We start from the raw sequence: 25,262 nt of genomic DNA on the forward strand, positions 1-25,262 counted from the left end.
AAACTTCTGTTTTCCCAGACAAACAAAGCCAAACACGGCATCACGTAAAGACATGGACGGAAAAGGTGCCTGGGTGCTGTGATCCTCTTTGTTCGCTCCTTCATTAAGCTGCTTTATTTTTCAAAAACACCCAGAACGTGATATTTGTATGTGAACCACACAACGTGCGTCTTTACATTTTAGGGTTATGGCCAATGTTTTAGGAGAAGGGTGAAGTTAAGAGTAGTGGTTATTGTTAAGTATCCAGGAAATGAATATAAGTCGACGTCAAGTCCCTATGAGGAATGAAAACAAACCTGTGTGTGTGTGTGTATACAGTGTGTGTGTGTACAGTATGTATGTGTGTGTACAGTGTGTGTGTACAGTGTGTGTGTGTACAGTGTGTGTTTCTTTCTGAGTAACCTGAATCTGGCTGTAGTGGGAGGGTGCTCTGGACTGGTGTTCAGTGTCTCTATCATCACTGGCAATCTGTTTCAGCATGTCCACACACTGCACACATGCTCACATCAGAAATGGAAAAGCTCTACATTCCTTTCAAAATCACCCTGCTGCATTTAGCACATAGGCCTTAAACGACAAGCTGCCTTTACTGCCTCACACACCACTGTGTTGTTGACTGCTTGGCTGGAAGCTGAATGACTGTATACACAGGAAGTAGCAACAATGTGTTGTATATGTCTTATCTGTAATTGGCATCGGAGTGTGAGACAGGAGTTATAGCCTGATTTTCCTGGGTACCAGTCCACGTGGAGCTGCATGCAGACTTGGTCCAGCTGACTTTCTCTAATGTCGATCATTAACATCATGGATATAAAACCTTCTCGTGGATGTAGATTTAAGGATTTGTTGTTTATCGTGTTGAGATGTGTTCTAATCAGTAATCGGCGCCACATAATGCCCAGTGAGGCGGCAGCGACCGAAAATGAAACATTTCCAAAACCAGAAACAAAAGCAGAGAACTTTGTCAACTAAAACAAATCATGCAGTCAGGAAAAAAATGGCCATAGGGAACTCGATGAAATGGGGAGAGAGTATTTGCAGAAACAGAGGGGGGGGGAGAAAAGAATCGAGGAGAGTGATGGAGAGACTTGTGAGCCAGAGATTGAGGGAGAGAAGGAGGGAGGGCAGGATAAGTTTGGGGGGAAAGTTAGTGGCCCAATGGGGGTTTCTTCTAGAGTTCAGCCTCTCTGGCTGGGGAAGGAAGGGGAGGAGGGAAGGTCTGGGTCAGCAGCAGTATGGAGTATGTGTAGATTAGATGTCTAAACTCACTCAGCAAACCCTCTGAAGCGCTGGAAGACTCGCAGCTCACGGCGCTGTGTGCCAATAAGCGAAGAATCTGGAGGTTTAGTGGTCTGAATTATAGTCTCAAACACAGTAAAAAGAAAATGTCAAAACCAGAAGAGAGTCAGATAGGCTCCATAAATCTCCACAAACAAAAGAGCTTCAAGTGTGAGCACATGACATTATAAATCGATTGTGTTGCTGCTCACCAGTCCAGAGAGCAGCCCTGGCAAACAACTCTGATGTTACATAGAACATTTGCACACCAGGGGATTCGCCAGTTTTTAGTTTCCAGCACAGTGTATGAAACTAGGGGAGAGAGAGAGAGAGAAAAGACAGGAAGGAGACGAAAGACGAGTGTGAGAAGAATGCCTGTGGATCATAAAAATGTGACTGGGCAGTGATGATTTAATCTGAAATACATCCAGAGTAGGAATTACTCTGCAAATAGGTGGAGAAGTGGAAAAAGAAGAGAGTCACTTTTAACACCCAGCAGGATTAGCAGTGGCAGCTCTGATAGATAACAGTTTGTTATCTAGTCTGACTGTTATGTTTGAGCTGTCCTGAAGGTTCCTCTTTATGGTTCGACAGCTGTATGAAGAAACACATCAAAACTACTGATGTTGTTTGCAGCTTGATGCAATAAAAGAGCCGTGACCACCAGCCCACATGTGCATATGACTGTGCCAGCTTAAGAAAACAAACACGAGGTCCAAACTGGAAGAATAGCTTTTCAGGTCAATAAACATTTTAATTGAAATCACTCAGACTAGCCCAAAATGTGGAGGCATGGTTTCTTTCATGCAACAGGAAATGAGTGAAGTGTTAGACAGAAGAGGAGGAGGAAGAGAGGAGGGAGGGCACCGTGTGTTTATGGAGAGTGTAGCCAGCAGCACAGATTGACAGGAAATGGTGTCTTTTTTGCCTGCTGGGCCGTACCACTTGTACTGGTCTGACAGGGGGAGATGAATGTGCATGGCACACACACACACACACACACTAAAACTATTCTATTATCATATATCTCCCATCGTATCAGGCTGTTTGCTTTAGCCCAGCCAGAGTCTATCTGTCTGCTGAGCAACAGTTAGAGCCAGTGACAGGCTTTTTCATTGACCGCAGACTGCCTATTGATTTCCTTTGACTTGCTGTCACTGTGAGGGAACTGCTGTGTTTTAAATTAAATTGGTTTTAGTGAGACAGAGAATAGCCAACGTTAAAGACGGCCGAATGTGGAACGCCGAGTTTTACGGTGTGACCTCAGCGATGCAGGCTAGTGATGCATTAAAGGTCCTCGTCATCATCTGTGCATTTCTGCATATGAGTTTTTAAAAGGCTGTTCGGGGTCAGATGACCCCGTGAGAAGTGTGTCCAGCACGTGGGGTGTTTGTATATTGGGGGTATTTGTGTAAATGCACTGCAGGGATTGAACAAGGCAACCCTCATTCATCACCGTTAAAGCACTTCCAGAGGGAGAGACAGAAAGAACTGCCCATCCTCTGTTGCCTCAAAACAGACCGAGAGGAGGGAGGGATTTTCCCTGGCATCTGGTTTCTGGGTTCAACCACAGCACAATGTTCTTTCTCTCTCTGTCTCACACACCCGGCCAGTGGCTGCACTTTAATATGGTTATGATTAGAGACGGAGGCTCGGGGAAGGGAGGGAGGGAGGGGGGGCTCATATTTACTGCAAGGGAATTGGGGGAGGTGCGAGGTAAAGACAGACAGAGACCGGGACCAGATCTGAATGGGACACGACGGGAGGAGGGGGCTGAAATATGAAGCACAAAAGCAGCACAGACTGAAAAAAGCAAGAGAAGAACGGGAGTAAAGTTTTGTCCACTAACCAGATCAGTTCTTCTTCCAGTGCAGGTTGTGCTGGCCAGCCAACCCTGCTCCCTCTCCACCACTCCTCCTCCTCTCGGGTCCCTCTCCATCCCAATCCCTCCCTCTTTGGCATTTTCTCTCTCCACCCCCTCTCAGAGCGTCATGCTGAGGCAGTTGGTTCGCTCCACTGTGTCTGGGGCTCAGCGAGAGCTGTGAGAGGCTGTTATTTAGGTCTGTTACAGCAGACAGGGAGCAGCTCACCCAAGGGCAGGGGGGGAGTAGAGAGTCAGAGTCACGCTCAGCTCGGCTCAGCTCGACCAGGCAGGAACCAGATCTGCATTCCAGCTGAGAGGGAGAGAGGGAAACTCCAGCATCGGCAGGAAAGGACAGCAGAGAGAGTGACAGCCAGAGATAAGTGAAAGGAAGGCAGCAGATCCAGCTAGCTGTTGCTGTTTGTTGTTGTCACTGATTCAGCGAGTGACGTGAGCCGTGGAAGCAGGGCAGGACGCAGGCAGGACTGAGGGCTCGTAGAGATTTTTGCAGAGGGCGGGGGGGTGCCATGTTCGACTGTATGGAGGCTCTGGGAATGGGCCCCCGTCAGCTCTATGATGTCACCAGCCGTGGTGCATGTATGCTGCGAAAAGCGAGCCCCTTCTTTGCGGGTCTGGACCCCTTCGCTTGGACCGGCAGTGCCAGCGTTCAGTGTAAGTGGCATCCTGTTTGGGTTTCTCCTATGACACAATCATGTCTCTCTCTGTTTCTCTCTCTCTCAAACACACCCTCTCTCGCTGCTGGCTTGTTTACCCCTCAGGGCTTGGCCGAGGGGGCTGCTGTGAGGGGCTCCAGAGTAACACAGGAAAAGACTGGGACAGTCTCCTTTCCTCTCCTCTCTCCTTCACTCCTCTCCTCTCGTCTCCTCTCCTCGTCTCTCCTCTCCCCCCTCACAGCCCACAGGCTATTGGACAGAAACTGTGATATGTGCTGTTTAAGTACTTCTGTATATGTGTGTCCTTGTTTGACTTTTGATTTTGAGTTGAGGGAGTCAAGTTTCAGTGACACTGTGAGCTACCTGAGGTTTGACCTTGCCAGGTGCTATACACTAAAAACAAAACTATTCATAGATAAAAGAAAGAGGTGAGTGGCAGGAAGAGCGAACACTGTTTGGTGCATCTTCCATCGGTGTGGGCACCACAGCAGAGCTTTGGTTTCTGATGTGTTTCTCATGAAACGATAATGACGAGTGTAGCTGTGCTTAACGTTACACATGCTAAAAGTTTGGTGTAGCACACCGCAGTCTACACAGCTTGGAGGTTTGTTGTTTATGCTTTTGGATACTAGATGGATTATGTTATTCCTCTAGAGCCAAACAGTCATGAATTAATAAGCAGATGAATTATTTACCGCAGGAATAAATGAATAAGTTAGAAATGTGAAATGCATACACAGTCTTTACGAAGCCGAGGGATATTCTTTTTCTTTTTCCTCCGTCAGCTTCTCATTTTTCCTCTCCCTCCTCCTGCCTCTGACTTCAGACAAGGCTCCAACTCTAACAACAGGCCTGTCTCTGCAGAGACAAAACCCGGGTCCTTTTCCATACACTTCCAGGGGTCCACTACTGCTGTGAGAGAGCGTGTGAGAGTGGAGAAGGAGTGGGGGTGTGTGTGCATTGGTACGGTGGGAGAAGTGTGGAGGGAGCCAAGCCAGATATGACAGTGGAAAAACAATCAAGTATACAAGGACAGACTGAGCAGTTAAACTTGTTGAGGGGAATTTTTTGAATTTGGTTTATTTTGTGTGTGTGTGTGTGTTTTTGTTTGTTCATCCTCCTGCTTTTTTGTTCCTTTTTACTGCCTCTGGGGGGGGGGGGGGGGGAGTCATCTGTCTTCATTAATCGTGAAGACACCAGCATTTCAGTGGCTGTCATGCACACTGGCTGAGCTTTAATGAAGACAGATGCCCTGTCAGTGGAGGCCGAGGCCAGGGGGGACTCCGGCGAGCCCAGCCTGCTCTGCTGAGCTAGGGTAGCCCTGATGATAACAAGATGAGATTTGTTTATTTAATCAATCAGACCTCTCCTTTAACCCATTCACACACACGCACACATTTAGAAATTAGGCCTCCAGATACCAGAGGTACATTTTTCTTTTGTGCCTTTGTTCCAGAAAATCAAAGAGATAAAAAGTCCTGAAAAGCTGCCCTGAGGGGAAGGGAGCTGGGTATAGCAGAGCAAAGTGGAGGCTGGTGTGGTGTACTGTTTCAAGCCCTCTGTGCCCAATAACCTTTGTAAACAAGGCTGCCATATCCCCGCACAAGCAGCCATAATGCCTCTCTTTACTGAAGCAGTTGCTCCTCATTGTCCTCATCAATGAGGCTGATGAATTGATGTTTGAGTCTGATATCTCATTAAGCCAGCCCAGCTGCACAGCAACGGGACCTGTCTGGCTCCTGATGCCACACTCAGACAAGCATGCACTCTGCACACTAAAATAACCACTGTGTTCCTGAAGTAAGTCACCTGGCATGATGCTTGGCAATGAATTGCTGTGGTCAAAATGTCTTTTTGACGTCATGAAGAAAAGTCAAACGCGGGCAAGTCAGATGCATTTTATAAAACATGGGTCAGTTCTTTGATGAAATGCATAGAAAAGGTGCTTGAGCCTCTAAATCTCTGACAAAATGAGCGTATCCTATTGTCTTGGCAGTAAATCTCCAGAGGTGATAAGTGTCAGTGGTGCTGGCCGTTAGCCAGGGACAATTGGAGGACTTAGAAGTATGTGGTCAGTTTTCCTGTTTTTGTTCACCAGTGGGAGACCTCAATGTCAGAGGTTAGGCAGAGGCTACGGCCTGGCCAATGTCAGATCTACACCATGTGTGGTGGCCTTGTCAGCCCGCTGAAAAGGAGACCCTTTCAACCAGCTTGACTTGTGTAATGCTCTTAAGTGCCTTATGCCATGGAGCTGGTACTACATCTGAGCTGTCCTGGATGTAAGGATAATGGACACTGATTTAGTCATACGTCAATGAGAACTGAATTAGTCAACTGCCAGGGAAGCTATTTGAGAGAGCCTATGCAGACCAATCCCCTCTCTGTCAATGTTCATTTGCTAAGAAGAATGAGACAATTACCCTTAGCAGTCCTCTGGGGTCAGAAGAAGGGGAAGTGTGTTTCTCTCAGCAGAACACGCTCCGAGCTCGATCCTTCTGAACACTGTTGGGGATATTAATTGTGATGCTTGCAAGCGATACAAACGAGACTGACTTGGCAGTAACAGATTGCTTGAGTAATCCATCAGTATGTGTGCAATCACACACACAGCACACGCACCTCTTTGTTTTCCCTTAATGTGCTGTTCAAATGTGAATCGAGGAGCTAATTGAAATGGGGGTGTATCTCGGCCGTAACGCAGAGAAATAAGAGCTTCCTGTGACCACTGGCACATTCTGGCCCCGATCATTTTCTCCCTGATGGAAGTCCGCAGTTATTTCATTATAATTACAAAAGATTCAATTAAAAGATTAGAATGCCTGAGGGGGCAGGGCTGGGAATAGATGGTGGTATCTTGGTTAGCAGGGTGATGGATGTGTGTGTAGAAGAGTGAGGCAGAAAGACTTATAATACCACAGTTGCAGTTCTAATGAGGACTTGTCACTGCTGTTATATATACATACACCTTGTTGATCCTTTCACGATAATGTCAGACGAATGGGCTGAAGTTAATAGGCTTAAGTAGCCAGCTGGTCCAAGGTCAGTGAATCGTAATTGATATGGCTGAGGGAAAAACCTTCACTCGCCTCTGAAAACAATTATTCCAGTTCCAACTAAATTACCAGTCTGAAGTAGAAAATCAGTACAAAGTGGAATGTACAACACAATGAAGCATGAGGTCAATCGTTGTTGTTCCGTAATTCCAAACCGTAATCAAAAAAATCACCTAATCTTAGAGTGCAGTTAGTAGATGGAGAGCCCCAATTTTACCAAGCTGCTCACTGGGGAAAGGCACAAGCCAAAAGGGTGTGTGCTTACAGTTGTGTGTGTGTGTGTGTGTGTGTGTGTGTGTGGATACACATAGAGAGGTATATGTATATATGTGCATGTCCTAATATACATTTACACTGGATAACACTAGCCCCTGATTAAGCGCAGTATATAAACATGTAGTAAGTAGGTTCTAATGAGGTTGTAGAGTAATATAAGTATATTTTATGTATTTGTCAACAACTCTAATGGCACCTATAAGTGAAGGCTGCTGTATAAACGGATAAATAAGGACAATATAATAAAGCAAAGTTATGGTTGTTGAAAAGTGCATCTATGTTATTGTGTTATAACCCATTTATTAAATGTTTAAGCACACTATTACATGTTAAATCGAGGGGTTAACAAAGTGAGTAGCAGCTTCATTGCTCTTTGTTCATTTGTACTGTGCAAAGACAATAAACTGAATCTGAAACTGTGAAGTTAAACTTATTATTGCAGTTGATTATAGCCAATAACAGTTTCATATTTGCTGTGACCTATTCATTAATACATGTAAAAGACTTTTATACAATTAAGGAATTTTCAGGATAAGAACCAATACTGAGCTGCTGACAGGTCTGTCTCAGCCCTGCAGTTGTAGCTGAGCCCATTAAAAGGCAGTGCTGACTATAAATAAACAGACTGGATCCCTGCATTTGCTTCAGGTTTTTCCACAAGCCCTTATTTGATGTGTGGTTTTGCTCGTGCAGAAATATGAGTGTCGACCTCTCCTTGCGTGTGTGGAGTCTGTATGTGAACTTCTATACTATATGTCAGTGTAGAGTCTACATGCCTGTTTGGCTGGTGTTGGGCACCCAGACTGCAGAGACGGACAATGTGCCAGGCTGAATTCCTCAGACCGGTGCTGGAATCCAGTTCTACTCTAACAGCAATTTATAGACCCTCAATAGCGTCAGTCACACCACTGTAAATAAAACTCATCAGCCGCCCTGCGGAGGACGAATCCGTCGCCCCAGCCTGGATGTTTGTCTTTTCCCGTCCATCTTGGTTACAGTTTTCAGCCATATTTCACAAGAGTGTTTACTCTGACACATTACGAGGAATACCGTTCAGGGATTCAACATGACAGAACAGGCTGTTATGAGGCAACTGGGCCAAAAGTTTGCCCATGTATCAGCTCTAGCCGAGTATAAAATGTGCACTTTCGTAAGATGTTTCACAATAGTTTGCTGGTCACAGAGGTATTGTAGCTGCCAGCCCTGAGACCCATGTCTGGCTGTTGCTATTGTGGCTATTTACTGAGAACATTTTCTCCTGAACAAAGGTGTGGGCCAGAGGCAAGCTGTGTGTGTGTGTGTGTGTGTGTCTGTGTGTGTGTGTCTGTGTGTCTGTGTGTGTGTGTCTGTGTGTGTGTGTGTCTGTGTGTGGCATGGCATTTGTACTTGGGTGAACTTGAGAGTTTATTTCAGTGGTGAGTATCTGACATACTATTACACACGTGTGTGTGTGTGTGTAGTATATATAGGAAATTGTGTATGTCAGCTTGGAGCCATGTGTGTGCTGAGTGTGAAGAGAGCAGTTCTGTTACCACCGTGTTATTGACTGACAGCTTGGCTCGAATGTTGCCAGGGGTCCACTGTTATGAGAAGCACAGGCCTCGCCAAGCCGGGAGTAGAAACCCAGACGGGCCGGACTGTCCTACCTTTGTGTGTGTGTGTCAGTGGGCTGGGTGTTTGGCAGGGGGTGGTGGGCGACTGGTGTAGTACAGCTATTATCTAGGCTCACGGGTGGAGAGTGATGGAAAAGGAGTTGGCTGAGGTAGAAGAGAGAGAGAAGGGCAGTGAGGCCTGCTGCCTTTGTTTTCATTGGGACATTAGTCAAATTAGTCAAACGTGCACATGTGCAACTGCAACTTTACCAGAATGGTTTATTCTAGTGTATTTGTGTGTGTGTGTGTGTGTGTGTACATTTTGCCTGTGAGAACACACAGGGTGTGTATTGTCTGTCTAACCCATAGTTTTTTAACTTCACAGATGTGTATGTGCATGTGTTTCTGTGTTTACCAGCTGTGTGTACATGTGCATGTGACATCAGTTATCGGGAGCAATCGGGTGAAGGCGGGAAACAGGAGAGTTTGTTCACAGCCTGAAAGCTTTATCTGGTCAGAAATCAGGTTTCTATTTGGTGTACCATCATATTTTTAACCATGAACCATTTCTCTCTTTTGCTGCACAAAATGTCACATGTCCCATTTTTACTCATGCACAGCTGCAGAAAAAAGATTTTTTTCTGTTTATGTTTTAGTCAAATTTTGGATTTATATTTTGTCCCACATGTAAAGTCCTGGTTAAGTACAAACATGGGCAACTCAGGTTGCTCCTACTGAAATGCAACTATCTAAACCTTACAGAGGAATGAGGTTACTGCAGCAAACTAGCAATAACCAGGTTACTGAAGTCCATGTAAATACACTCACTTCATATGTAAATTGTGCCAGAAGCTTCACAGCTTTATTACTGTAGCTGCTCCTCTCACCAGCCCTTTTCAGTTCTGCTGCTTATGGCTGGAGGATCTTCTAGCAGGTTGCTCAGATGATCCAAATAAAACACCTGCCAGAGAATTAAAACAGCAGCACAAGAGGGTTGTCCATCTCTTCAGCTTAGCTGTGACTGAATGAGACCTGGCTGTAGCCCTCTAGCCTGTAGGCCTGGATTTATCAGTCCATGCTTTGCTGTCTGAGCACCTCATATTTGCCAGAAAACACAGAGAAATCCAGCCAGCCAGATAGAGAGCCAGCTAGACAGGAAGCGATCCAGCAAAGAATTTAAGGGCTACTTTGGGTGATTTATGCCATGTTGAGGAATGCTGAATGAGGTCAGGATTCACAGCTGTTATGGGAACTGGCTGAATGGGCATTGCCTACTTTCACAGTGATGTATCTTATTCTTTGAGCGAAAAATAGTCAAAATGTCAAACTGACATTATTGCCCGATGTTAATCTGTCATGGAACTTCCACCAAATCAACAGACAGGCAGAGAAGGAAATGAATCATTGTAGGGCCACAATCTGAATATCATCTGACAGTCTCCACCCAGACGCAGAGTTGGGCAACCTGCTGGTGGTTGATTGCCAAGCAAAAGTGAGAAACTCTGATATGCATCATTGCTCCACTGAGCCACTCACAGCAGAAGTTTCTCAGCGATTTCTACATGTGATATGACTTGAATGTTTGTGCCAGTTTAAGGGGACTTTGTGCCAGTATTTCAAAAGTCACCACATAGTTGCAGGCTGCACGTCAGGAAGCCACAGTCATTTTCTGGCTGCTTTCTCATTGTTGATTTGTCTCTTTGGTTTTACCGCTCTCAAAGAGCCATGGGACGAATGTAGCTGCAAATGTAGTACTCAGAAGAGATGGTGGATCTGTCACTGCGACTGCTTGATTTTGTAAAATGCTCGTTGAGCTACAACATATGTAAAGGAGAAAATGCTTTGTGCGATGTGTACAGGTGCTTATGTAGGAATGAACTACGCCTTCATTGTACTCGTCCCTTCCAGCTTTGTGCTTTTGTGTGCTGCTTCCCCAGTGAGCTGGAGTCAATACTCCTGTTGTTGTTTACATTATCCTCCTTTCCCCTCACTTCCTCTGACAGAGCGAGCCTGCAGCCACGGCTGGGCTACTTCTACATTTGTAGGTTTCTATTGTTGTGGGGAGGAAGCAATAGCAAACGAACGAGCAGTAGTGGCCCTTCCAGAGACCGGCAGGTGAGAGCCAGAGCTACAGATGGTGGGAGGAAGTCTGGGAGGACAAGAAACAACCAGAGGATCAAAGACTCAGTGTTTCCCTCGATGACTCTCCTGTCTTCTCTCCTCACCTCGCCTGTCTGCTTGCCTCTGCTCTCTGTCTGCTTCCTCGCCTACTCGTGAGTTGTCTTGTCTTCCTGACATGATCAATGGCCCGGACCTGTACCGGGTTGCCAGGTTTGGGTTCACTCTCCAGTCACTGGAGGAGAGCTGTGTTCCTCTCCGTCTTCTGGTGGGCAGATGAAGAGTCAGCTGGAGCTCACCACAGGGATGAGGAGGCACATTTTTTCCACAAATCTGCACTTGACTGTCTGCTTTTTCCTGCACTGGCCAGAAAAGACCACTGACTCAAATCCTTTAATTGAAATTGTGTTCCTCTAATTTTAACACCTCCTTCCTCGTGTACTGTTTAAGGGCATCTGAAGGAACCGTTGTTGCTGAGTTCACAGGGGACAGGCAGCTTGGTGGGCATGTTTGTCTGTTTGAAGCCAACTTGTGTGTTTCTTGACAGGGTTGTGTGGTGCAGGAAAAGGGGGGTGCTCTCTGCCAAATGTTGGCTTGGCTGACTCCATCAAGAAAATATCAAAAGGCCCTTTATGAGGTGCTGTAAAGAAGAAAGGGTGTTTTGAGAGCACCACCAGACTGCGAGGGTAATTCCACTTTTTAAAATGTGCCCTGAGGATACAAGCTTATCCCACCTGCTGCCTTTCCCGCTCTGCTCTGCTTGTACGTTTTCTTTTGGGCGGGGGTATAGATAAAGAAGTGAGAAGTGTGTGTGCCATGTCACATGGTGTCACTCTCAAAAGTCCTGGGTTTTGTCTTTAGAGAACGTAGCAGCTATAATCACGCGCTAAAAGTTTCTCTTCATGGTTTCAGATCATATGAGTCCATCATGATATGCACAGGTTTTTGTCTTTTTCTTTATTTCATGACTTTCTGCTGGTTCTGGCAGAAAGGTGTAAAATCCTGGAGGGGTGTGTGTGTGTGTGTGTGTGTGTGTGTGTGTGTGTGTGTGTGTGTTAATGTCTGGTTTCTCACTCCTCCTGGCCAGCTTGGTCTGTTTTTACTGCTCAAACTTCTCCCCATCTGTAGTTTAATCATAGTGCCTGTTTGAAAAGACAGCATAGCAGGGCTTCTTTATTGGCGTGTCAGGGAGTGGATCTCTGGAGCACAGGTAATGAGCTTTCTGACAGCTGTTGAAAGCTGTTTCTACTGTGCAGCACCTTTAATGAACGCACCCCCCTCACTGTCAACACGCACACAGACACATTCCTGCCTGCCTCCCTCCTCCTAGTTTTTGACTTCTCCGCCATATAAACTATTTCTTTCTCCATTGTCGACAGATTACATTCAGAGTGCTTGTGTAACTTGCACAATAGAAACTTGATAGACTTCTTACTTGAAAGCTTGCAGGTGACTCAACCGTGTGCAACAGGGCTTGAACAGAGCAGCAGTGTTATTCCTCCTGTGGGAAACGACAGAGCATGTAAGGCATGGCAGCGACAGACACAGAGAAGAAGTGGCTGCAACAGCAGTGACGAAGATCCTCCGGAAGTACTGGTGCTGAAAAGAGGAAGGAAACAAGCCTGTTGTGTGGGAATTTGTAGTAGAAGCCTCAGAGGGATGGCAGGAAGACGTGGGCAGAGAAACAGAGGAGGAGAATTAAATATTGGCACCACTGACCAGGGTGGGGTACTTTCTTTTCCTCTTTCACAAGGACCAGTTCTTCATGGAAACCTTTCAGATGTGCTGATGGTCACTCAGTCAGCAGCCTGTGGCGCCGTCACCTCAGCCATGAGCTAGAGGGCCAAGGACACCCTCAAAGGTCCCACCTAGTGTGCCAGCAAGTTTTCCAGCCCACTGTTCACAATCCTCACTCAATCTGCTCCCCTTCTGCCGCTGAAGTCTGCCCAGTAACTACCCGTCTTTTCACAATGCCCCGCTATGGTGCAGTGCCCTCACATCTCACACAGTTACGGTGCATCGGACACGAACACGCAGGCTTTACAGGCTGGTTAATGAAGGTAGAAGGTAGAGGAGGAGACAAAGCCCCTCATGCCTGAGCTTGCAGTTTAACGCGCGCACACACACACACACACACACACACAAAAAAACACTGTTAGGAACAATCATGCATTTGCAAATCAAATTGAGGCTGCAGAGAGTGGGCAGCGCCGCTGGCTGAAGGCTCATACACGCAAATGACATATAAATAAACACTTACAAATATGTCTGTGCCGTTTGTGCATGTACTGCACTGTATACACTGTCCTCACACAGAAACGGCCTGTGCCATTGCTCTTACACGCCAAGACTAGACTTCTGGAACCGCATCGCACTGAAGATTCAATCAAACCAAGAAGTCACGTAGACAGAATCTGCCGGCCTATTGTGAAAGAATACTTGTTACTCTAACACAATGTCATATGCCGCACAGTTAAAAGGAGTGTGTTGCAACACCAACACGAGCCGTATAGTCATGCCTTTGCTAACATACGTTAGAAACACTCCCGTTTCCAGTTGGGTGAACAACAGGCAGCTTCGGCGCTACCAGGAAGTCCCTTGTTTTTCCATATTTTCCCTTCCTGTTCTCTCTTTTTCTCTCATATTGTATCGCTTGAACCCAACGGATCATTGCCTGGCCCAGTTGACTTGACCTAGTATTTAATGTAATTGACCCAGATGAAGTCACCTTCAGCTAAACAGCTATTTCTGTCACATGCAGTTATATTTCACATCTAATCAGGTTATGGAGGGCGATGCATTGCACATCCTTCTACCAGGCTCATGCACTTTAGTGTAATGTGGAGTGGGTTGAGGGAAGTGTGTGTGTTTGCTAGTTTGTACCTGTTCAATATTGTCCTCCTGTCTGTGTGTGTGTGTGTGTGTGTGTGTGTGTGTGTGTGTGTGTGTGTGTGTGTGTGTGTCTAGACCGTGTGCATAAATAGCATCTGTGGGTGTGTGTGACCAGGGGATTAGGGCTGGTCAGTGCAGCTGGGCCACTTGTGCACATGGAGCATTGAGAGAAGGGATTAAGGGAGTAAACTGATACTTAGCAGGAAGTGAACAGTGGCAACTGATAACTCAACTATCCCTTCTCCTTGTCTCCCTGATCCTCCTCTCCTCCCCCAACAACAGCAGCCACCTACCTATTGCGCCCCTCTCATCTCATCCGTCCGTCATCGCCTCACAGGTCTTGGCCAGCAGATTGTCATGCAAATGGTGCCCCAGGCCTCAGAGTCCTGATAAGGAGGGCCTCTCATTTCACAGGGCTTTGTTTTATAAACAGTGATGAGCTGAGCTGAAGAGAGCGGCTTAGAGCGGCCGCCTGAATGGGCCTTCTCGCTGTGGCGCCCTGGGGGAAGAGGTAAGGGGGATTCAGATGGAGTGGGCTGATCAAGGGAAAGTCTGGGAGGTGTGTACAGGAGTCATGTTCTCTGGCTGAAACCGGGTTCGACGTGTTGATGAAGCCTGGTGTATTTTCTCCCTCTCAGCGGTCCGACTATTCTGCAGGATGGCCTTTCTCTGTTTGGCTTGCTTTCTTTCTCCATTTAGACGGTGTCAGTCAGTGTTCGATACTTGACGCCACATATGGTTTGTCCTTTTCTAAGGGGTTGTCGGCGCTTGGTCTGCAGCCTCATTTGCTGCTGTTATTATTGCATAAACACAGAGGTTCGTGGCAGGTTCAGGGGGTTGCTGCTCTCCCACTGACCCTGCTGCTTTGTTACAATCTGGCCCAGGAGATATGAGAACTGCTGTAGAAACATTCAGCGGGTGTACACTTCAGGTTTTGGATTGATTTGCACATTTGGCTTTGGGATTGCTTTTAAATCTAATGGAAAACATCTTTGCCTCCAGCAAAGTAAGACTTTCAAAGCAGGAATTTGAATGTGGATTCTGAATTGTCAAATATAAAAATACATATGAAAAACAGATGTTTGAGCAGCAGGCAACAAATGAAAACCGTCTGACATATTTCTGTTGCTGTCATTAATGAGGCAGTGGCCGGCCAGTCAAAGCAGTTGTAGTTGAACTGGTAGTAATGGTCAGCCTGGTCTTGAGCAAGACTTGCCCTCAGGAGCGTCGTCTCCCCGTTACCCCCCACTGCCTCTTTCTGTTTTTTATCAGATTCCCTTTTTATGCCCCTTTTTTTTCCTCTTTTTGAAGTCGCCCCTCTCTTGTAAAAAGCCAAGCTGGTGGTTTTTGCCTCAGCCTCGAGTCTGAGAGAAGGGGGGGGGGGCGGTTGTAGGTTAAGTTTAGGCTAAGCCTCTGTGCTTTCCATTGAAGGTGTTTGGGGGAGGTGGGGGCAGTTAAAAGTTAGAATTTTAGAGCCTCCCTGTTTTTTTATTTTATGATTGGCTTTTTTTTTTACGGGCTGTGAGCTACAGCTGGTGGTGTGAATAGCTGCCCAAGGTGACCGAGTCTCAATAAAGTGTAGGCCAGCCGGGCTGGGGCCTCCAGTCCAGCCATGGGATCTTCCTTTATAGGCCGCCTTACGAGCCTGGGCCACTATTAAAACCTGGCAGGGCTGCACTGAGGAATTTAGGGCCAGGAAACAAGAGAAAAATAGGGTTTGTGTGTTAGGGGCGGTGAGATGCAGAGTGGGGGGTTGAACTTTGACGGTGACCAAGGGTGAAAGTTGAAAGAAGTGCTGTTCAGTAAAGGGACAGCATGTGTGTCTTAGAGCCTGTATGGGCTCCTCTTTGGAAAACAGTGCACTTTAATGGAAGGAGGTATGTGACTAGAGGTGGTGCTGCTGTCGCAGTGGTGTCCCAGCTTGAAAAGCTCTGCATACATGTGTGTCTGCATGCAAGATGTCACCACGAGCTGTTGTCGGTCTGTGGAATGAGGACGATCCAGCTTTGACTCTCATTCTGTTACCTGTCCTGATCAGGCGGCCTGTCAGTCAACGGCACTCTGGCTTGCCGGGGTAAAGAAGAAGTTTCGTCCAAACCAATAATGTTCTGAGTGCTGCCTGTCAGGATGGTGTGTGAGTTGTAGAAACTGTCTGCCTGCAGTTCATATTCCTCTTTTTGGCTCGTATCTTATCAATTTCGTCCCACAGAGAGAGAAGAAAATATCTGATAATGTATCTTGGTCCATCTCCGGAGAAACTGTTAGCTTAATATAACCGTTACTCAGCATCACCTCTGACTTTACAAATCAGGTGAAGAGGGAAGAGGAAATGCTGTCAGCTGCCACGTTGTTTTTATATCAAGTTAGATACACATCTGCAACACGTATTGACAAGTGCACATGTGACATTTACCGACTTAACAGTAGCCGTAGGACAAAGAGTTGTGATAAATCACATGCTGATGTGCTCTGCTGTCTTTTTTTCTGTCTTTTTCACAGCGGTGGAGACCCAGAGCACCAGCTCAGAGGAGATGGTACCTAGTTCTCCGTCCCCACCTCCCCCACCTCGTGTCTACAAGCCCTGCTTTGTGTGCCAGGACAAGTCCTCGGGGTACCACTACGGGGTCAGCTCTTGTGAGGGCTGCAAGGTGAGAAGAACCGGCGAGACCCGTTTGAGCTCTTCTTTTTATTACATCCATAAAATACTGGCTTGCAAAAATACTGCCTCTTCATCATAGCAAGTAGAAAGGCCTTGATAATTTCAGTTACTTCTGTGATATGCGTGAGATTGTGGTTCTGAAAATGTAAGGATGTAATCACGGAAAAGAAAGTGAAATGCAAAAGATTTAAATGCTAGATTGTTTCACTTCTTTGTTCTGGATTGAAAGACACGTCAGAAGGGCGAGTATGAACGGTTAAATGTCATATCCTTGATTTGATGACTTGACCGTAATACACAATCTCCCCCTCTCTCTCTCTCTTACCCTCTACCCTTTTGTCTCTTGCTTCCTGATGCTCCAGGGTTTCTTCCGCCGCAGTATCCAGAAGAACATGGTGTACACCTGCCACCGAGACAAGAACTGTCAGATTAACAAGGTCACACGTAACCGCTGCCAGTACTGCAGGCTGCAGAAGTGCTTTGAGGTCGGCATGTCCAAGGAAGGTGAGCCCTGCAGGACTGGTGTCCCAAGAGATAGAGAGACCCACTTCCAAAACATGGATATTCACTCTCTTACACACAAGTGAATATCCAGACACACACACCAGGCTCAGACATAGATCAGTGTGCACACAGAATAGTTTACCTGAGACGTTGGCAGGCGGCTGATATTTTAATTCTACTTTTCGTGACCTGGTTTACACAGAGTGAACTTATTGATGTATTAATGCTCAGTTAGTGAGTTATCTGGGAAAATACGCAGCAGGCAAAACAGAAGCAGATGATGGGGTGGTGATCAGGGCGAGGCTGGGCACTGTACCAATCATATGACTAATCGCTTTACGAAATTCTGACTTCCTGTTTCACCGCAAAACCTCACCCCTTTGGCCAGTACAGACACAGTTTTGCTGAATCAAACACAGTTTTGTGTCCACTTTAGTTCGACCCTGTGTGTGGACGACTGTGGTTAAGTGGCAGTTTCTTGCCCTTCGCCGAGCCCACGGGACTTGTACGTGGGTGTAATGTTTGTGTGGGATGTGTGTTAAGACCGGGATCACATTGTGCCTCTGCTATTACTGGATATCCTGACAGGAAGGAAAGTATGGGAGGAGGAGGGAGAGGGGTTAGAGAGGGAGCGGGTGGACAACTGGCTTATGTGCACCGGTCAAGTGGATAGAGAGATGGACGAGGAAGAGAGCAGATGATAAGGAAGAGATAGCCAGTGTCCGTTCTGTGCTGTGCTAAAGGAAATATGTTAGTTGCTTCTGAGTTCTGGTTTCCACTGGTTTCCAAGATGTCCTTGACACTGTGCATGTGTTGGCATGTGATCACAGATACAAGAAGGTTCTGTAACGGATCCCTGCAATTGCATTTTATACAAAGCAGTGGCAAATTGTTCTTTTAACTGCTTTGACTTTTGTTGTTTGTTCACTTAGCGGTCCGTAATGACAGAAACAAAAAGAAGAAGGATGTGAAGGAGGAGGTGGTGCTTCCAGAAAGCTATGAGCTAAGTGGGGAGCTCGAGGAGTTGGTCAATAAAGTCAGCAAGGCTCACCAAGAAACCTTCCCATCACTTTGCCAGTTGGGCAAATACACCACCGTAAGTCTCACACACACACACACACACACACACACACCCTATAATGGTGTTCGCTCATACCGTGTGTGGCAACATTCTCCACGCTATGCCGTCACAGAGAGCTCTTGAATTGCGTGCAAAGATGGAAATTCACCATAGCTTTCCCAACCTAGTGGTGGCTTAACTTATTCAGTTCCCCATTAAGCCATCTGTGTGGCCTCTGAATGATTGATGCAACATGTAAATTGATTTTTTTTTCCCCCTTTGATTGATGTAAAATGTAAATGTGTTGTGTGAGGCTTGGGCACGCTCGCCCTTCATGCAAACATGGTTGCACACCACCTCTGTTAACAGCACGCTGTACTGTGGCTGCTTTTGTGTTTCTGCAGAATTCCAGCTCGGACCATCGTGTCCAGCTGGATCTGGGGCTGTGGGACAAGTTCAGTGAGCTCTCCACCAAATGCATCATCAAAATTGTGGAATTCGCCAAGCGGCTGCCGGGTTTCACCAGCCTCACCATTGCTGATCAGATCACTTTACTTAAGTCGGCCTGCCTGGACATACTGGTGAGGAGCCATTGTATTTATTTTTCCTGTGTGTCATCTTCACTTACTCTGAAAAATAAATGGCACTTCAGCCTGAGATGAAGGAATATTGGCATCTGCTGGTGAAAAGTGTTAGTGCAGGGTGAAGGTTTCCCCAAACAACAGAGCGTATGTTAGGTGTGAAAGTTGTTCAAAAATAACATGACACCTTAAGCTGATAGCGTTTGTAAAGCTGTTGCTACTAAAAGATGTTGTATAACCTTCACATCATGTATCTACCCATTACTTAACAATGTTATCCACCTTCTTTTGCTTCACAGATGCTGAGGATCTGCACACGCTACACCCCAGAACAGGACACCATGACCTTCTCAGATGGCCTGACTCTGAACCGGACTCAGATGCACAATGCCGGTTTTGGACCGCTCACAGACCTAGTGTTTGCCTTTGCTGGCCAGCTTCTACCGCTGGAGATGGACGACACAGAAACCGGCCTCCTCAGTGCCATCTGCCTCATCTGTGGAGGTACTGCAGCTCACACATTGACCACATCAGCAACAGAGAAACTGTGTTTCAGCATTTCTGCCAGTAGGATTACTAACGGAGAGGAAAAACAGCTCGCAAAAACATTCAATAGATAAATAAATGCTATTATTTCAAGCACCAGTAAGACATTTCACAATTCTGCAATTCTTTTACTACAGGTGTGGTAAATAATACGATATATGATGTTTTTTCTACATCCTTCTTCAGACCGCATGGACCTGGAGGAGCCTCAGAAAGTAGATAAGTTGCAAGAGCCGCTACTTGAAGCTCTGAAGATCTACGCCCGCCGCCGCCGCCCCAACAAGCCCCACATGTTCCCACGCATGCTGATGAAGATCACTGACCTCAGGGGCATCAGCACCAAGGGTCAGTATGAGGGGCCTGAGTTTGAAAAAGAGCTTTTTGCTGGGTCATTTAAGTTCTCGTTGAGGCGTTCAGCTTTCAGCCCTGTAGCTTCACGTTAGCCTGTTGTTTGCAGAGTTTTTGTGGACAGTTAGATCGTTAGTTGACCACATTCTTGTTGACTCTGTTCACTTATTAATATTAACAGGATTCATGCACCTGTTTCAACATTCATTTGAATACTGATGCACATCAATTTGCCGCCTCAACAAATACAGATAGACATGCAAATACTGAACTCTCTGCACATCCCTATTGTAAATACTGCATTCAGATTCAGCTGCACCTCTGATATTCACAGCTTTTCACTTATCTACCATCACCATGTTTTCCTTCTCCAGGTGCGGAGAGAGCCATCACTCTGAAGATGGAGATCCCAGGGCCAATGCCTCCTTTGATCAGGGAGATGCTTGAGAATCCAGAGGCATTTGACGATCAAACAGAGTCCAACGAGAGCCCGCCACCCCTACCACCACCGCCACCTGCCCCACCAGCCCTGGTCCTAAAGCAGGAGGCAGAGGATGAGGATGACAGCTGGGCCACAGAGAATGGCAGTGAGCCGTCACCAGAGGAGGAGGATGAGGATGACGATGATGATGTGGGAGATGAAGAGCGGGACAGGGGCTCGGACAGTGATGGAGAGCCCTGGGGAGTTCTGGATGCCATAGATGGGTCGAGAAAAGGCCTTGTTGGGAGGGCACAGTGAAAGCAGCATTTCATACATAGACACACTCATATGCAGGTTCTCTCTCTCACACACACACACACACACACACACCCTCATACACACTCATACACGTACACACACACTCATACACACTCATACACACACACACACACACACCTGACTCACTCTCCCACCTGAAACAAATGCTGGCCTTTCCTTCCCCTTTCTCTCTCCTTACTGCACATCACTGTGTCCTTCTCAGCGGAGCACAGCAGAGCCTTATGTGTACAGACACTTCTAACTCAGGCCACATGGTCCAAGACAAGTGAACTACGGAAAAACAAAGGAGAGATGACAGTAAATCATATGAACTCCTGGCATAGCCGAGGGAAGTCATAGTGACAAAAAGAGCATAACGTCTTTGAGAAAGCTAAATGCCTCTTTTTTTTTCCACTATTGTTGTGTATGTCTAAACAGGGGAATGGCAAACGCACCACCAGAACTGAGCAGTTGATTCGGATGGATTACCACAAGCACATTTCTCAAAAACAAAAAAAAAACAAAACAGGAGTACAGGACAAAACCAAATCAAGTATGCTAATATTTTGTTTCTTTGGTTATTGCTTTTGAATATTGTTTTCAGTTTTTCTCTTCTTCCAATTTATGAATAAGTCCATACATATCTATATACCATTATATTTTTGTCTTTATTTGCTATTCTGGTTTTATATATATGAATCCTTTAGACAAGTTTTCTCTTTGAAGATATTCACAGGGAAAGAAGGGTAATCAGAACTGGCTGGGTCTTCCTTATCAGCTACATGTGCTTAGCTGGGGCTTTTTTGGGCACTTTGCCTCATTGTAGATGTCAATGATAATCAACCCAGAGGACTATTGTTATGTTGCAGTGACTTAATCAGTTTTCGTTTTCAGGGAATTGGCATTATTCTGTTTTGCTCCCATTGCAGCCAACATATGTTGTCAGGAAAGCAAGATCTTTGTGCCAAAGTTTGGAAAAGTCATGAGTTCGACTACTGGCAGGGACTCCAGCTCAGACCCAGTTATCCTCACAGCAGAGCGCTCACTCACACGTGCACTAACGCAAACATCTCATGCATAGTATATACACACAAATGTATAGAACACACACACACACACACACACACACATACTCCTTGCACTCTACCCTCAACAGATCCAGACCTGTAGGAGATGTGCTGACCTGGCATCAAGTACCCAGACAGAGATTTACCTTTGACTGTATATGTAGCACTTTTGTGATCCTCTATTCAAGTAACGCACATCTGGTCCGCTGAGAGTAGAGTTTCTGTCTGTGAGATTATATCTGCGTCAGCATATCTGAACTGATGACAACATCAGCATATTGAATACGACCAACTTTAGAGCACTCCGCGATATTGTCAGTAGACAAACACACAAATTCACACTTTCGCTATGGGAAAAACATCCAGACACACATAGTTGCTACATTATGCACAAACACAGAGATCAAGGACATATGCAAGTCAAAAGCGGGAATCCTTATGGAAGACATTTTGGAATCAGACTCAGGGCTTTTCAGTAAGGACCAAACCCTAGCTGCTTTCCGGCACGCTAGAAACGGGCAATATTTATGTGTGTATTATCAACTCCGTTTTGATCAACCCAACCCCTCTGCGTATACTTAGAAGGTGACAAGTCTGAAAAATGGCATGGATGCCAGTCTGACTCTCCCGTAGGTGTGGTGAATCATCGTTGTCTTCATCATCATCATCATCATCACTGCCCTGCCTGTGTTCACGCTGGCATCCATGCAGCAAACTGCCTTCTCATCCCAAAAGCCATTATATCATCATCTTGTGTATATCCTCACTCCTCTTTAAAGGGAGCTGTGGAGGATTTTGTGTTCTCATGTATCGTTTCGTTATTGCCAATATGTCTCAGTAGCCAATCAGCGGGAGGGTGCAGCTGATATACAGTACAGAGTTCCTCTCTCTCTCTCTCTCTCTCTCTCTCTGAAGCAATATGAACACTCTTTCTGTAGCAGCGAGAGGTCCCATTTTCTAAAGATGGGCAGGTCTCCTCATTTAGAGTCGTGTGTGTGTGTGTGTGTGTGTGTGTGTGAATGTGAGTGTGCGTGTGCGTGTGTATGTAAATGCTTTAACATGTTTTCAGCCATTGGGTGAATGTCTTTATGGTGCTGTCACACAAACACCTGTGTGACGACCTCATCCTTTCTGTTGGGCTGTCATGATGTTAATGATGGTAATGCAGGAAAAACATTGAGAATACGTTGCTTTGTTTTTGTTTGTCAACATGGCCGAGGTGTTGTCTACCCTCTGTTTATGTCAACTTTTGTCATACAAAGAAAAGCCATATAAACAGTAAGAGGCACAATAAACTAATTTTGTGAGATTACTGGACTTTTTTAATGTATTTATTTTTTCACGGTGCAAGAAGACCTTGCTTGATTAGAAGTTTCTCTGTAGATGAACAGCTTTGGGTGAACATTACCGTGGATTACCCATGTGCAACACAAGAGGGAGCTCTTGCACCATGGCTGCAGGTTATATTGCATGCAGCAGTGTTCACCCTGCATGGAGGATGAGAAAAAGGGTTGTTGGGTCATGAAGAGCTGTGGGTGCAGAGGCTAATAAATCACAACCTCCTGCTGAACAAGGACATCAGATAAAGGTCTGTTTCAGAGATCTGTTCACTCTGCAGTTGAAGGTGTCCAGGTGGTAGCATAAAACATCGCCACAGCTACTTTTCCCCACAGTTTTGTTTCGCAGAGAGGTCTACAAATTAAAAAGTAAATCTGTCTGTTATTGACTGAGTTTTAGAAAGGTGGCCAAAGTGTAACAGAAGAACAGCAGGTTACACTCGATAAATACATAAACCTCACCAACACAAATAAAGGCTGATTGGCAGTAAAATAACGAGCAGCTGTTATGATAATCTGTTCTTTTGTCTCTGTGAAAGTTTGATGGGTTTCTTCTTTAAAAAAAAAAAAAAAAGTTTTTTAGATGAAAGTACATGTCAGTTGCAAACTAAGGAAAATGAAAGTGATGCTTCAAGCTAAACAGAACATGGTCCGACATGGCTTCAGATTTTGTTGGACATGTGTGATATTTGATCTTGTACAAGAGGCTGTTTTGGTAATGACCTGTGAAATATTACAGGACATCATGAACTGAAACTCAGCTCAGTCAACACATTTGTCAAACTAACACAGCTACAGTTGGACCAAGCTGTCCTGGGTGCATCGCTGTCACTGATGTGATCCTGATGAAGAATGGAAACCCACTTAGTGGGACTACTGATGGTAAACACCTCTTTACTTTCAGTGTACCAGGGTGGGATACTAATCTCTCACCTTGATTTTATTAATAGACAGACAGACGGACAGCGAGAGAGCGAGGAGAGCGAGACTCAGAGGAGGGTGATAAACAGAGATGAGATTCTATCAATTATATGATTGCTTTAATTAACTATCATTAAAGACAGATCAATAATGCCAGGGTGAAATTAAAATAAGGTCCATACATTATACACTATTTTACAAGGAACAATCAAATGGGCTCATATACTGAGCCCCTAGAAAGTGTTGCCATGGGAACCCAGGGGAGGGTTTGGATGTGCTACGGGGAATTTAAAGGAGACGGGGTAAGATTTCTATATGCTCATCCTTCCACATCAGGGATATTTGATTATCTAATTACATGAAGTAGGACGGTTTCACTGGAAATTAAAAAAGGATGGAAATGTATAAAAAGGGCCCCTTGGAAGAAAAAAAAAAAAGAAGGTAGAACTGTACAATGAATTAATAAAAGGTAAAAAAAAAAAAAAATCTCCATTGCAATATTCCTGTAGCCGCAGGACATCAATTATTCACAAAAACAGTAAAGAATCCATTAAAGTAGGTCATGGCTGCAGCATATTGAAGAATTTCATTTAAATAATCCAGCCTGGAGAGAGACCTTGCTGAGGTACCACTGTAGTTTGCTCTGAGCATGAACAAACTACAGTGGTACCTCAGTCAACACACAGGTAATGGAGCCACGGAGGCTGCAGGTCCTTAGAGAGTGATAGGGAGGATAAAGCTCAGTGAACCCAAGTGCTCCTGGCAGCAGTTAGGGAGAAAGGACCTGGACTCAGGGTGCGATAAAGGCAGACAGGGGAAGTGCATGTCATATGCTGAGTGCATGGAGCTGGGAGCAGGATCATAATGTGAAATACCACATCATTTACAGTTTGTCTGCTGCTTGGGTTAGATGAGACAAAAAGGACACGTTCACCATTTGTTACATATGCAATGAATCCAGCGAGGGTTGGGAATCAGTCAGGCGAAGAGAGGAGAGGTGAGGGGAAGGTGAGAAGTGTTTTCAAGTGCAAAGACCATAAATTTAACACCTTCTCCTGTATGAGCAGAGTGGCAGACAGGCGATCTTAAAGAAAGGGTAATGGAGAAAGTGATGAAGAAACGGTAAAGGTATCTGTGACGAGAGTGAGAATGGAGGGTGTGCCAGCAGCAAGACAGAGGAAATAAACAAGGCCAGGTAGAGGAAGGGGTGATCCGGGGAAGGGGAGCAAGGGCTGGGAAAGGCAGGCGTTGGGGTCATAAAAACTAGGAGATGTGTTCTGGCCTCTGGGTCTTCATATCTTTTACATTTCTAATTAAAAGAGATAAAGAGTGAGGGAGTCATCAATCCCACAGTGATTTCCCAGTTAAGGTTTTAGAGGGGGCTGTAAACTAGGCAGCCCGGCATCATTGATTTTATAATTAGCTATCGTCACCCCAGACTTAAGATGGAGGGAGTTTGGTAGAGGGGCAGTGGGAAAGCTAAAAAGAGGAAGCAGGAGACTACCAGAGGAGCGGGGAAGCACAGGGGTGAATGATAAAGAGGTCAGGCCTGAGGGGGGGACTGTGCTAGGACCAAAGGTTAGCAGAGAGAAAATCCAGAATGAGAAATGTATCTGAGACAGTCGGTGAGCCAAATGGGAATATAGGATATATAGCTGTGTGAAAAGAAATGGCATAGTTAATTACCAGCGAAATGTCATGTGTGGATCAAAATATTGCTATAATCCTTGGCCAGAAAAAGACACATTAGACCCAA

General features: G+C 45.7%; 1 protein-coding gene across 3 annotated transcripts in view; it reads left to right on the plus strand.

Moving 5' to 3' along the window:
- The window catches only part of rarga (retinoic acid receptor gamma a), a 40,826-nt gene extending 18,266 nt beyond the window's left edge, over window positions 1-22,560 (plus strand). For 2 of the 3 annotated variants that reach the window (XM_026331884.1, XM_026331883.1), the window contains exons 3-9: window positions 16,244-16,392; window positions 16,766-16,907; window positions 17,840-18,003; window positions 18,372-18,548; window positions 18,848-19,052; window positions 19,281-19,439; window positions 19,817-22,560. In XM_026331884.1, the coding sequence (XP_026187669.1) occupies window positions 16,244-16,392; window positions 16,766-16,907; window positions 17,840-18,003; window positions 18,372-18,548; window positions 18,848-19,052; window positions 19,281-19,439; window positions 19,817-20,181 (1,361 nt within the window). In that variant the 3' untranslated portion in view covers window positions 20,182-22,560. Of the gene's footprint in view, window positions 1-3,344; window positions 3,812-16,243; window positions 16,393-16,765; window positions 16,908-17,839; window positions 18,004-18,371; window positions 18,549-18,847; window positions 19,053-19,280; window positions 19,440-19,816 lie in introns of those variants that run through there. The other variant, XM_026331886.1, reaches the window with a different exon arrangement.
- Window positions 22,561-25,262: the final 2,702 nt, after the last annotated feature.

This window comes from Mastacembelus armatus, chromosome 7 (assembly GCF_900324485.2).
Source record: "Mastacembelus armatus chromosome 7, fMasArm1.2, whole genome shotgun sequence".
Lineage (NCBI taxonomy): Eukaryota > Metazoa > Chordata > Actinopteri > Synbranchiformes > Mastacembelidae > Mastacembelus > Mastacembelus armatus.